The sequence below is a fragment of the Nanorana parkeri genome, unplaced genomic scaffold (assembly GCF_000935625.1).
Source record: "Nanorana parkeri isolate BGI_ZX_2015 unplaced genomic scaffold, ASM93562v1 scaffold664, whole genome shotgun sequence".
Taxonomy (NCBI): domain Eukaryota; kingdom Metazoa; phylum Chordata; class Amphibia; order Anura; family Dicroglossidae; genus Nanorana; species Nanorana parkeri.
The window spans coordinates 801,962-814,081 of NW_017306932.1; the positions used below are offsets into that span (position 1 = coordinate 801,962).

Sequence of the window (12,120 nt, forward strand, 5' to 3'; positions counted from 1 at the left end):
TTAAAGTGACATTAAACCCTCAGATTTTTTTAACATAAACCAATACTGTAATGTGTGCCTTACTGTAATCCATGGTTGTTTCCCTTCTCTTTGCTGCTCTTCCTTTTAAATCCTTATCTCTTCTCATGCTTGGGGAGAACTTCTGTTTTGCAGCAGACTGCCTCTTCCTGTAGTGCTGGCTCAGGTTGTGAACCGGCACACAGACATCATGTATCCATTCCAGAGACAAGGCAGTCTGCTGCAAAACAGAAGTTCTCCCCAGCATGAGAAGAGATACGGATTTAAAAGGAAGAGCAGCAAAGAGGAGGGAAACAACCATGGATTACAGTAAGGCACACATTACAGTATTGTTTTATGTTAAAAAATCTGAGGGTTTAATGTCACTTTAAGGTACATAGGACAGCCGCCACTAAATCCTTTTTTTTCTTTCATTCAAAAATCTTTATGGTTTATGAAGGATGACACCTGCCAGACTCTGTTCCTCCATCTCTGACACATTTCATCCCATCAGTAATGTAGTCAGATAATTAAGTCCCTGATGGCTTTTGTGAACAGATGAACCCTGCTTAGCCTTGGCACCTGCCGCCAGTAACCAGGAGCCTGGCGCAATACCATTGTGGCAGCTAACAATTGTCCTTCCTGGAAGCTCTAACACAAGGAAGGAAAATCCTACTTCTACCATGACGGCTGCCTCCACAGTGTAGAACAAGCATGGCAAGTAAGCAATAGGAAAGATCAGCTGCAGTAGACCACATGCAATACTGGTGACAAGTCCTTTGCCCTCTGCCTTCATTTTTTTGGCACAGTTTCTAGAGCTCCCTTACACTTTTTAAAATAAGTACCATGTTATTAAAAGAGAGCTGAAAAGCCTCCTACTGAAAAACATCTGAAATAAGTTATTCTGGCTGAAAGCAACCAAATTCTCAGTTTCATGTCCTTGAAGGAAAGCGTTCCTGAGACGAACATAAGGGCTGCCATTGCTGAATTTTCAGTCTGTAAATGCCTGTTGCCCTTTTGCAACAACACTTTAAATTAGGGATGCACCGATACTGATACTAGTATTTGGTATTGTTACCGAGTATTTGGTTGAGTATTCCTACTCGCCCAAATGCTCCCGATACCGGAACTTTTTGGTATCAGGAAGCCGAGCGGCGAGTTATTAATGCCGGCCAGCTTCATGATTGGCCGGGAAGCCGGCTCCATGCTCCCTCATCACCAGGGATCATGGAGCCAGCTTCCCGGCCAATTGGGAAGTCGGACAGCATGTAATGACTTGCCGCCTGGCTTCCTGATTGGCCAGAAAGCCGACTACATGCTTCTTTGTCACCTGGTGATGAGGGAGCACGGAGCCGGATTCACAGCTAATCAAAAAACCGGGGTGGCGAGTCATTACACAGCGCCCGTCTTCCTTATTGGGACTTCCGGTATTGTTATTCGGTATCGGCGTGTACGAAGAAAAAATATCGGTACTCATACTCGATACCGAAAAAATGGTATCGGTGCATCCCTACTTTAGACCTTTGACCCAGAACAAGCATACAAAAAAGGACTTCTAATTCTGAATTTACTGGTATGCATGTTTCAGGACAGTAACCCAGTTACCTGAAGCCAGCGGGTGAGCATCGGAGCCAGAAAGTCAGCCATAGCAGACCCCAGACTTTTCTTAGCAAAGGATTACTTTTAAAGTGACACTAAACTCGAGATTTAAATCTTAAAAATGCATTTAAGCACCTTAACTATTAACAAAAATGTATCTTTTTTTTTTCATGTATCATTCAGCTGTAGATCCTCCTGTGGTGCCGACACTGTCCTTCCTTCTGGAGGGGGGGCTAATTTAGTTCCCCATGATCCATGTGTGTGTTGTAAAGTAGTCACCGCTCCAAGATCGCTCCCGTGATGGACTATAATCTCATGTTTAGTTTACTAATTTGTATTGAAATGTTAGTCTATCACGAGAGCGAGCTTGGAGCGGTGGTTACTTTACAACACACACACGGACAATGGGGAACAAAAGTAGCCACCGTCCAGATGGAAGGACAATGTCGGCACCAATTCAGAGATGATTTGAGGATCTACTAGGGATGCACCGATACCGTTTTTTCGGTATCGAGTAAGAGTACCGATATTTATCTTTCAGTACTTGCCGAATAATGATACTTCCAGGAGCATTGAGCCGTCTTCCCGGGCAATCGGGTCATTACACGTCGCCCGGGTTCATGAATAGCTTCCTGGAAGCTGGCTCCATGCTGTTTGGTCAGTTTAATGCTGATTGGTTGGGAAGCCGGCTCCATGTTCCCTTACGGCACTGCCAGTCAGAGGAAATCTCCCTCTGACCGGAAGTTCCGGTATCGGGGTAAGTATTGGAGCATTTCTGTTAATAGTTAAAGTACTTGAATGCATTTTTAAGTTTTTAAAAGTCTAATGCTAGAGATTGGCTAAAATTCAAGCCATGTACAGCCAGCTTGAGGAATAAGAATTTAGTTGCAGTAGACAGCAAAATTATTTTATCTTGCAATATTTACGAGCATAAGGGACACTGCTTGGGCATCTTTGCTTGATGCTGTTCACAATGCTAGAGAAGACTTGCCTCACTATAAATCTGGCCATCCACAGATCCAATTTCATCAATTTTCTGTAGAATCAGACGAAATTGGATTAGTGGGTGGCTGGTTGGTCGATTTTTCAATCTTAGACCCAGATGGAAAATTGTTAGCCGAATAGTGACTGCAGCCAATCACCTAAGTCACTACTGTAATGGTCACTGTTATTGTGAAAGCCGTGGTCACCAGCTATCAGAATACAGTAGCCAGCAAATGAGATTCTGCCATCCACGCTCTTTAGGGTGGATGGGGGAATTAAGTGTTGTTTTTTAACCATGAGCTTGAATGGGTAAAACCTTTTGGCCAGCTATGGCCAGCTTAAGAAAGTCTGCATTTAAACTGGCGCTTATGTGTTTTAATTGGAGCTCTCCAAGTGAAGACAGCCATGCATGCACTCATCTGACATTAAAGAATTGTTGCAGATAATAATAGTGCCACATAGTAACCGTCTGCTGTAAATTGTGTCTAGTAGCAAAGACTAGATTGTGATAAAAATACTCTGAATTATGATCCGTGTATGATGAGGGAGAGATTACAATGAAGAAGAGATATAACACCTTACCTCTGTTATCATATCTCAAGTCATTCTTCATTCTGGAGGTCAGAGCCGCAATATAAATGTGTGACTTCTACAGACGTCGGACTCGGGAAAATTGTACACCATCTCTTACGTCTGCGGACAGAGAAATTGAACGTTTTTTTTTTTTCTGCAGACTCTCGTAATGTGACCTGTGCTTAAAAATTCAGAAAGGCATTTATTATATACCAGTGGCTGCGCAGCTGAGGAGATGATCTTATAAATGGTTAAAGATTACTGCTGATTATATAGAAAGTGCTGTAACCCATAGCAACCAATTATAGTCCATGTTTCATTGATTTGTCAATGTGTACATACTGTTCTCTTTCCTTTGGGGTGCTGTACAGTGATTGTGTTCTGCTGCTTTAGCCTCTCCAAGCATATTTACAGGGGACTAATGTAACGCGTTTCAGTTGGCTTATCCCAGGGGTAGGCCACCTTGGCATTCCAGTTATTGTGAAACTACAATTCCTATGAGCAGGGCTGCCATTAGGAGTCATGGAGCCCTGTACAGCCTACATGGCAGGCCCCCATTCCCCCCCATTTAAATACACATGCATGCCGTACACACGTGTTCATTTAAATCAGAGGGCGAGGTTGGCAGGGATGGTTTTACTTTTTTTTATTATTTTATTTTTTTATCACCTTCTTTCACTTTTGCTATCACAAAGGGGCTCAGAAGCCCCTGTGTGACAGCATTTGAAGGGGACAGGTTCTCTTTATGGAGACATCAGGGGTCTGTTAGACTCCTGATGTCTCTTCTGCCCTCCAGTACAGACAGTCAAGCATAGATTGTGCTTGATCATCTGCTTACCCAGCACTTCAGCTGGTTTGTGACGGCTCTGAATCAGGAAGCACTGAGAGCACAGCGCTTCCTGTTTCATTCATCACATCGCAGATTGGTCTGCTCCTGCTCTCCATCCTGACCCCATCTGCCATGGTGCTAGGCCCACCAGAGGAGCAGGGGACCCCAAAAACTACGGAGAGGGGGCAGCACGATCTCAGGCTAGTACAAGTGATCAGGGTGGCTGTACAGCAGCTGCCCAGAGCACTTGTAGTTGATGAACTGCCAGCCCCCCCCCCCTGTTGTCCTTTTATAGGGGTCCGGAACAGGAGAGGTGTCTGTACGCCCCTATCGGCAGCCCTGCCCATGAAGCATTGCAAAACTGACAGCCACAGATAGGACTCCCATAGGCATGATGGGATTTGTAGATTTAGCACCGCTTGAGTGTCGAGGTTGATTAGCCCTGTCTTATCCTGCCATTTGTTCTATCTATTCAGTTATTTATCTAGGAAGCTGATTACACTGTGCGACGCACAGGTACCCGCTAGAGGGAAATTCTACAAATTTGTATATAACATACCAGACACATGGCAAAACCAGTGAGAATGCAAATATTACCTTCAGGCATGCTTCACTGTGACAGTTCATAATGTCGTCTCCAACCAAATGAGCTATGGTTTCACTTTAAATAAGATTCTGAGTTTGTACAATAATGAGTTCAAAAAATACCAAAGTGGCAAAGCTGCCGTGTGTGTGTGTGTAAGGTTCATTGTGAAGCCGCTTTGTATGAAGATAAAAGGTGAATGACGCGGTGTGCAACCTTCAAGCAGACCTCCTTCATCTTGACAGCATGAAAGTCAGTCACCACCAGCATACTGATTTTATTCCTGGATGTGTGAGAGATGATATCATGAACAGCTAGGTGTTTCTGTTGTGGTCTCTTAAAGAACAAGAAAATTAATTAAAACCGATAGCAAGATCGTACCAACAACTACCGTTTCATAGTCTTACTGCCACCTTCCCATTGTAGCAGTTGTGCAGGTTGTTTAAACATAACTGTGCAGTCCAATGGGCACCAGTTTGGCCAACTTACCGAGTACATTCCAAAATCTAACAGACCTGATCAAACACACCCTGTCTCTTCTTCCTGCAATACAGTTCTATACCAGGACAATGTCGGCCTAGAGCACTGGTGTAGGAGCACAGGAAACCTAACAAACCTGGTCAGACATGGCCCCTGCAATACAACTCTGCACCAAGACACTATGTTAGCCTAGATCACAGGAATAAGTGCAGGAACTCTAACAAACCCGGTCAGACACAGCCCACCTCTTCTTCCTGCAATACAGATCTGTATCAGGGCACTATGTCAGCCTAAAGCACCGACATAGAAGCACAGGAAACCTGGTCAGACATGGCTCCTCTCTTCCTGCAATGCAGATCTGTATCAGGGCACTATGTCAACCTAGAGCACTGCAGTAGGAGCACAGAAAACCTAAGAAAGCTGATCAGTCAAGAGAACTAAGAGGTAAGTGTTTTTCCCCATAGTTCTCTTTAGGGTCACGGCACGGATACCGCCGCAGCCGGGACGGATCCTGACAATACTGTCGTGAACCACCCATCTGCAGGAGTGACAGCTGGCTCTGCCTATCTATAGTGCCCGATACCCCCACCCCCGTCCATTCCTCCACTCAGCGCTGGAGGAGGGGAGTCCCTGTGGGGAGTGGTGACCGACAGCCACCGCTCACTGTAGAGAGACGATCGGGAAGTGAGCGGATCGGCTGCATGTTTCTGCTCACTTCCCGATTGATAGAGCCGACCTGTGACAGTTGCAATGTCACATGTCGGCTCTAACTATGAGGATGAGTGGAAATCACTCGCCTCATAGTTCTCCCTTAAGTTATAACTTACAGAGGTACAGAACTGTAAAGACAAAAAAAAAAAAAAGGTCTGAGAGATTAAAGGACTGAACACCAAAGCCATACTTGGCTACTTGAGCTGCCCATTTGCTAATAATAACTAAACCTCGGGATTGGGACTTGATTAAAAAGAATGATTGCATGAAATAGCCTGTATCCTGCAGGGTTTGGTGCTGCGATCCCATAAACGTTCCATAACCTTCTGCTTCAACACACAATATGCAGCCATGGCCCACTGTTGTCACTAGCAGGTACATGCTCTGAAAATTTCCATGCAGCCGTTGCTAAAGTGCAAGTATACAGGAAGTGGCTGCAAAGAAGCTACAGGAGATCTGCGATACAGAGATGCAACAACAGATTTAAAAAATGTGAAAAACAAGTATTGTATAGAACACAGGGCTAAGATCCCTATCCTTAAAAAAACTTAAGTATTAATCTCCCTAAAGACTCATCTCTTCAGGGAAGCCTATCCCACCTCAACCTAACCACTGAACCATCACATTCTCAAACAATTCATCCCCACACAGCTACCTCCTCATGTATCACTGGCCCCTCCCTTTTAGATTGTAAGCCCTCACGGGCAGGGCCCTCCTTACCATCTTGTCTTGAATTGTATTGTGATTGTAATGTCTTCCTTATATTGTAAAGCGCTGCGCAATATAAATCCTGTATAATAATAATAATCCCAAAGACAAAAGGGAGACCCACAACATCATGGCCCTGTGGAGTAGGTACCTGGGTCCTCAGAATATCGTATGCTATTGCCTTAATAACTTATTACTGCCAGGGATGAAGTGAAGACTATTGTATTGCATTGTATGTATTGTGTTAGACTCCCGGGTGCAGCTGTGTCATAGTGTGATCTCTGTTTGCAGGAACTCCAGACGCATTCTCACAGCTCCTGACATGTCCGTATTGTGACAGGGGATACAAACGTTACACTTCCTTGAAGGAACACATCAAATACCGGCATGAAAAGAATGAGGACAACTTCAGTTGTTCTATGTGCAGCTACACGTTTGCCTACAGAACCCAGCTGGACCGTCATATGACATCACACAAGTCAGGAAAAGATCAAGTAAGTGATAGCAAGCCTTTAGATGGACAGCACTGCCTCACATCCTTCACTTCCTGTCTGTTTCTACACCTGCAGCTCGGAGGAAGCACAACCGGTGCCAAACAGTCCATAGAAAAGGAAGAAGTTTAACAGGATCTATTTTTCTTACACAATTGCATTTTATGGCAGAATTCTTGTGTTTAATGTAAAAGAGATGTATTGCTACAACGAAGTCTGTGATTTGGCTTATGTGTGCTCATTCTTCCTCAGTATGTTTTATAGATAAGCAGATCCAAACCTGGGAAAGCTCTTGATGATGCAATGCAGCTTCCAGAAAGGAAACCATGCACTGATATGATTCCAGAGTATATAGGGCGTGTATAAAGACAATTCGCAGAGCCATTTATCCTGCAAAACTGCATTTACACTTGTTATGTGCGAATGGAGGCAAAACAAATGTTGTTGGCATATTTTCTTTCCATGTCCAATGTAATATCAAGAAAATACCATATCGTGGCCATGAGATGTAGCTGAGGAGCAAAGAAAAGGAGTGTTTATTTCCTATTCTTCCATCCAGTGACCATGATGCAGACAGAACAAATGTACTTTTGGTTTTGTAGGTTGCATGGCTCTGCAAATTGTTTATACATATACCTCTGTGTATGGTAGAGTAACATTCATGTCACCTAGCTGTACAACCTGTATGTGAGCTGCCATATTAAGCAGAAAGAGACGGCAAATGAAAGTTGATATTTGTTCTGCTTTGGCAGCGTTTCTCAACCTTTTTTTCAGTCACTGAATCCATACCAGAGTCTTATCTAATATAGTGATTTGCATCCTCCTTTACATCAGAGTCCCCCCTCCTTTACATCAGAGTCCCCCCTCCTTTACATCAGAGTCCCCCCTCCTTTACATCAGAGTCCCCCCTCCTTTACATCAGAGTCCCCCCTCTTTCAAATCGGAGGCATAACACTGCGTGAAAATTTTGAGGCACTGCTGAGTAAGTCGGAAGGCACCCGGTTGAGAAAGGCTGTGCTATGGTATGAGTGAGCAGGAAGTTCACTGTTCACAAACATTGCTCCTTACAAGCCCCCCCATGTGATAGCAGATGGTGGTGACAGGTACTCTTTAAAGTGATGCTGGGGGTCCAAAAGACCCCCAGTGTCACCTTTACACTAGAAATGAGCTATTGAAGTGCAGATCGCACTTCAATAGCTTATAGCTGGGCTGCAGGAGCCCAGAACTGACAGCCCAGGGACCGGAAGTGATGCAATCTGCATCGCTCCCGGTCCCATAGAACGGGGAGGGGATCGATGAATGGAAGTTCGCCGGCCTGCTCCCCGCGGACACCAAGGACGCTGGTGCCGGGCCCGTAGGAGGGGCAACGGAGCCCAGGAAGCACAGCGGCGGGGGGGCGGCCCCTTCTTCGGGACACAGGATCGATCTGACGACAGGTAAGTCGCCAGAATCGCTTCTGTTGTAAAGCCGACAGTCGGCTTTACAAGTTTAAACAGACTCCCGGCGGCAAAAGTCACCGGGAGTCTGTTTAAACAGCCCTGATGCTGGCGACGTACACTGTACGTCGTCAGTCACGAAGGGGTTAAATTGTATGAATAGCCAAAACGTTATTTTTAATCCGGGTGGGGAAAGATTAGAATCCCTGTCAATTGTTTTTATTGTTATATGTGTCCGCACAGGAGAGATTCATCCTCTCAATTTTTCCAGTTGAATGATGGGAAAACCAAAATTTCAGAGTTGTCCCAGGAACAGGAATAGAGGGGACATCTTCCAATGGGGAACAGTTGTCTAAGAGGTGTATTCCCCTCGATTTGTAGAGATTTACTCTTAGTTCATGTTTCATCACCACAATCAGAAGTGAATTGAAATCGGGACACCGCCAAAAAAACTGACCTAAGGTTTTTTTAACCGTTCCCTTTGCTATCTATAACTAAAAAAAAGGGTTTGGGTATACATACACCTTTTAAACAAGCCACCCCTGACGTTTTAATGTATGTACTGTTATGTAATTAATTCTCAAAGTTCTTTAAAGATCACAACAAAGACTCTAAAGGTGGACATACACTTTACAACCATCGCAAGACATTAGTCTTACGATGGTTGTAAAGTAATTTAAAAAACGTGCGATCTGCCCATCTTGGACAGGCAGATCGTACTTGCGATGATCGCAAGCCCGCCCCCCTGAGGGGCGGGCTTCCGATGACCGCAATGCTGAACGGGCAGTGTGCACGTTTTTTAGGCTACAAACAAGGCTTTCCATCAAGTACAGAATTAACATGTTGATCTTGCAAGAAATGTCCCTTGTTTTTCCTGTGTGCTGAAAATAAAGAACAAAGAACCCCTGTTGCTAGTCCCATCAATCTACCATGTTATAGGTTGAACTCGATGGACTTTTTTCAGCCTGACAACTATGGTGTCTTTTTTCAGCCTGACAACTATATTCACCATTTGTAATGGGGATGAAGTGCAGTCTGTATGACAACCATGGCCACCTTCATAGGTACAGTGGAGCAAGTGTAGACACAAAGGAACAGGAAGTGTTTTGCAGGATCACCAGGAGAAAAGAAAAGACTGCAAAAAAATAAAACCAATGCAGCCATTATTTTTTAGGGCTGGTAAGCTGTAACGTATTACTTTTTTGTTTTTGGGTTTAGATATGATTTAAAAATCACGTCTCACCACATCTCAGGTTAGCAAAGACCGTTTCCTTTATTGTGAGGCACAGGGAATAACATTGTAAAAAAAAAACTTTTATTTTAAATCTAGGCCGAAATCTGTGCATTTTTTTTTCTCTAGTACAGTACCAAGTCAGAATGTCAGGTTCCTCATATGATCTGGTGATTAATTTTCCTATCTTACAGAGGCATGTAACACAGTCTGGAGGAAACAGAAAATTTAAATGCACTGAATGTGGAAAAGCTTTCAAGTACAAACACCATCTAAAGGAACATTTACGGATTCACAGTGGTAAGTCCATTGATGGCACCTTTTCATCCTTGCTGCCTGGAGATATTTGACTTTGCATGCTGTAAATACTGTATTTTAAAGTTTGAACATAGCTATGTACTAACTGGAAATGATTGAACAGTATTTGTATTCATCAAGGTTGTTGACATATAGGCTTTTGTGTTTCATTTTGTTTTAGGAGAGAAGCCATATGAATGCCCAAACTGCAAGAAGAGATTTTCCCATTCTGGTTCCTACAGTTCCCACATAAGCAGTAAAAAATGTATTGGCGTAATTCCAGTAAATGGACGTGCGCGTTCTGGTTTGAAGACCCCCCAGTGCTCCTCCCCTTCCCTTTCTGCATCCCCTGGCAGTCCAGCACGTCCACCAATTCGGCAAAAGATCGAGAACAAGCCTTTGCAGGAGCAACTTCCAGTAAACCAAATTAAAACGGAACCTGTGGATTATGAAATTAAGCCCATTGTGGTTGCGTCAGGAATCAACTGTTCTGCCCCTTTGCCAAATGGGCTATTTAGTAGTATTAACCCTCTCCAGGCAACCAGTTCTCAGGGTGTAGTACAAGCTGTTGTTCTACCAACTATGGGCCTGGTATCACCTATTAGTATTAACCTTAGTGACATTCAAAATGTTCTTAAGGTAGCTGTTGATGGGAATGTAATCAGACAAGTGTTAGAAAATAACCACGCCAATCTTACATCCAAAGAACAAGGGACTATTACGTCTGCAACCATACAGCAAGCGGGTCATTCTGTCATTTCAGCATTTAGTCTTCCTTTGGTTGATCAAGATGGGACAACCAAAATAATCATCAATTACAGCTTAGAGCAGCCAAGCCAGTTTTCAATTGTTCCACAGAACCTAAAAAAAGAAGTCCCAGCAGAAATCTGCAAGACGGAAAAATTGCCAGAAGATCTAACTATTAAAACTGAGAAGGATACAAAGCTTACGGAGGACAGCACTTGCGTGCTTTCTGAAGATCAACCAACGGATTCCAATGCACTTCAAGAACCTAAGCACTATGATCAGAAAAGCAGTTCTCCACTTCCTGAAAGTAGCAAGGCTGAAACCATAAGGTCTGAATCTTCCTCAGTGGAAACTACAGATGGAAACCCTACGCCTAGTCAACCACCATTGAAAAACCTCCAATCACTTCTTAAAGCCTACTATGCTCTGAACGCACAGCCAAGTGCCGAAGAACTTTCTAAAATTGCCGATTCGGTAAACCTACCACTAGACGTGGTAAAGAAATGGTTTGAAAAAATGCAATGTGGAGAAATTTCTCTTCAGTCTTCTAGGTCATCTTCACCGAAAGCTGATCAGAATGGTAGCTCACCAGAGAAGAATACTGAACTGCAAGAAGACAGCGATGTTCAGAATGATGAGAATGATTTGCAGAACCCCTCCAAAAATGAGCCCTCCCAACCATTGGCTGCAAATGGTTCAGAGAGTGGCACAACCTCCTCACCACTAAACCTCTCTTCGGTGAAAAACTCAGATGGTGCAACAATATCAGACGAGGTACAAGGTGACCAAGAGCACCAAATGGAACCTCTCGATTTATCTTTACCAAAGCAGCTTGGAAATGGGTTGGAGCGACCTTCCATAACTAGTGTTTTCCAGAGCAGTGTTTATTCTGTTCAAGATGAACCCTTGAACTTGTCTTGTGTTAAAAAAGAGCCAATGCAAGTGGACAGTGTCCCAAAATCGGAGCCAGCTCTAATTTTAAACCCAAGTGCCAATCCCATAAACATTGCTATTCCCACAGTCACTGCCCAGTTACCTACAATTGTTGCCATTACAGATCAGAATAGTGTTCCCTGTCTTAGAGCACTAGCAGCCAACAAGCGGACTATCTTGATTCCTCAAGTAACATACACTTATGCCACCACTTCTACTGCAACAGTTTCAGAACCACAACAGAAGATCCTCCAAGCTAATGCAAATCAGGTAATAAGAAATGCTCTTCTGTTACAGGCGAAGTAAGTAATATGTTCAGTTTGTATTTAAAAAAAACTGTTTGAAGCCTGGATGCATGAGGCAAAACAAGGCCACAAGATTTCCTTAAAGCTGAACTCAGGGCAGACATCACAAAAATCACAATTTAATTAAACTATGTGGTCATTAAAGTTTAAATACTTTTTTTACAAATACAAAAAAAAAATGTCAGCCTATCATATGACTTATAATACTTACAATAA

The 12,120-nt window shown here is 43.6% G+C and overlaps 1 protein-coding gene across 1 annotated transcript in view; it reads left to right on the forward strand.

Moving 5' to 3' along the window:
- ZEB1 (zinc finger E-box binding homeobox 1) overlaps positions 1 to 12,120 on the forward strand; it is a 47,723-nt gene that overhangs the window by 17,633 nt on the left and 17,970 nt on the right. Inside the window, exons 4-6 of the mRNA XM_018563438.1 lie at positions 6,756 to 6,958; positions 9,817 to 9,922; positions 10,101 to 11,869. Of these exons, the coding sequence (XP_018418940.1) occupies positions 6,884 to 6,958; positions 9,817 to 9,922; positions 10,101 to 11,869 (1,950 nt within the window). The 5' untranslated portion in view covers positions 6,756 to 6,883. The remainder of the gene's footprint in view (positions 1 to 6,755; positions 6,959 to 9,816; positions 9,923 to 10,100; positions 11,870 to 12,120) is intronic.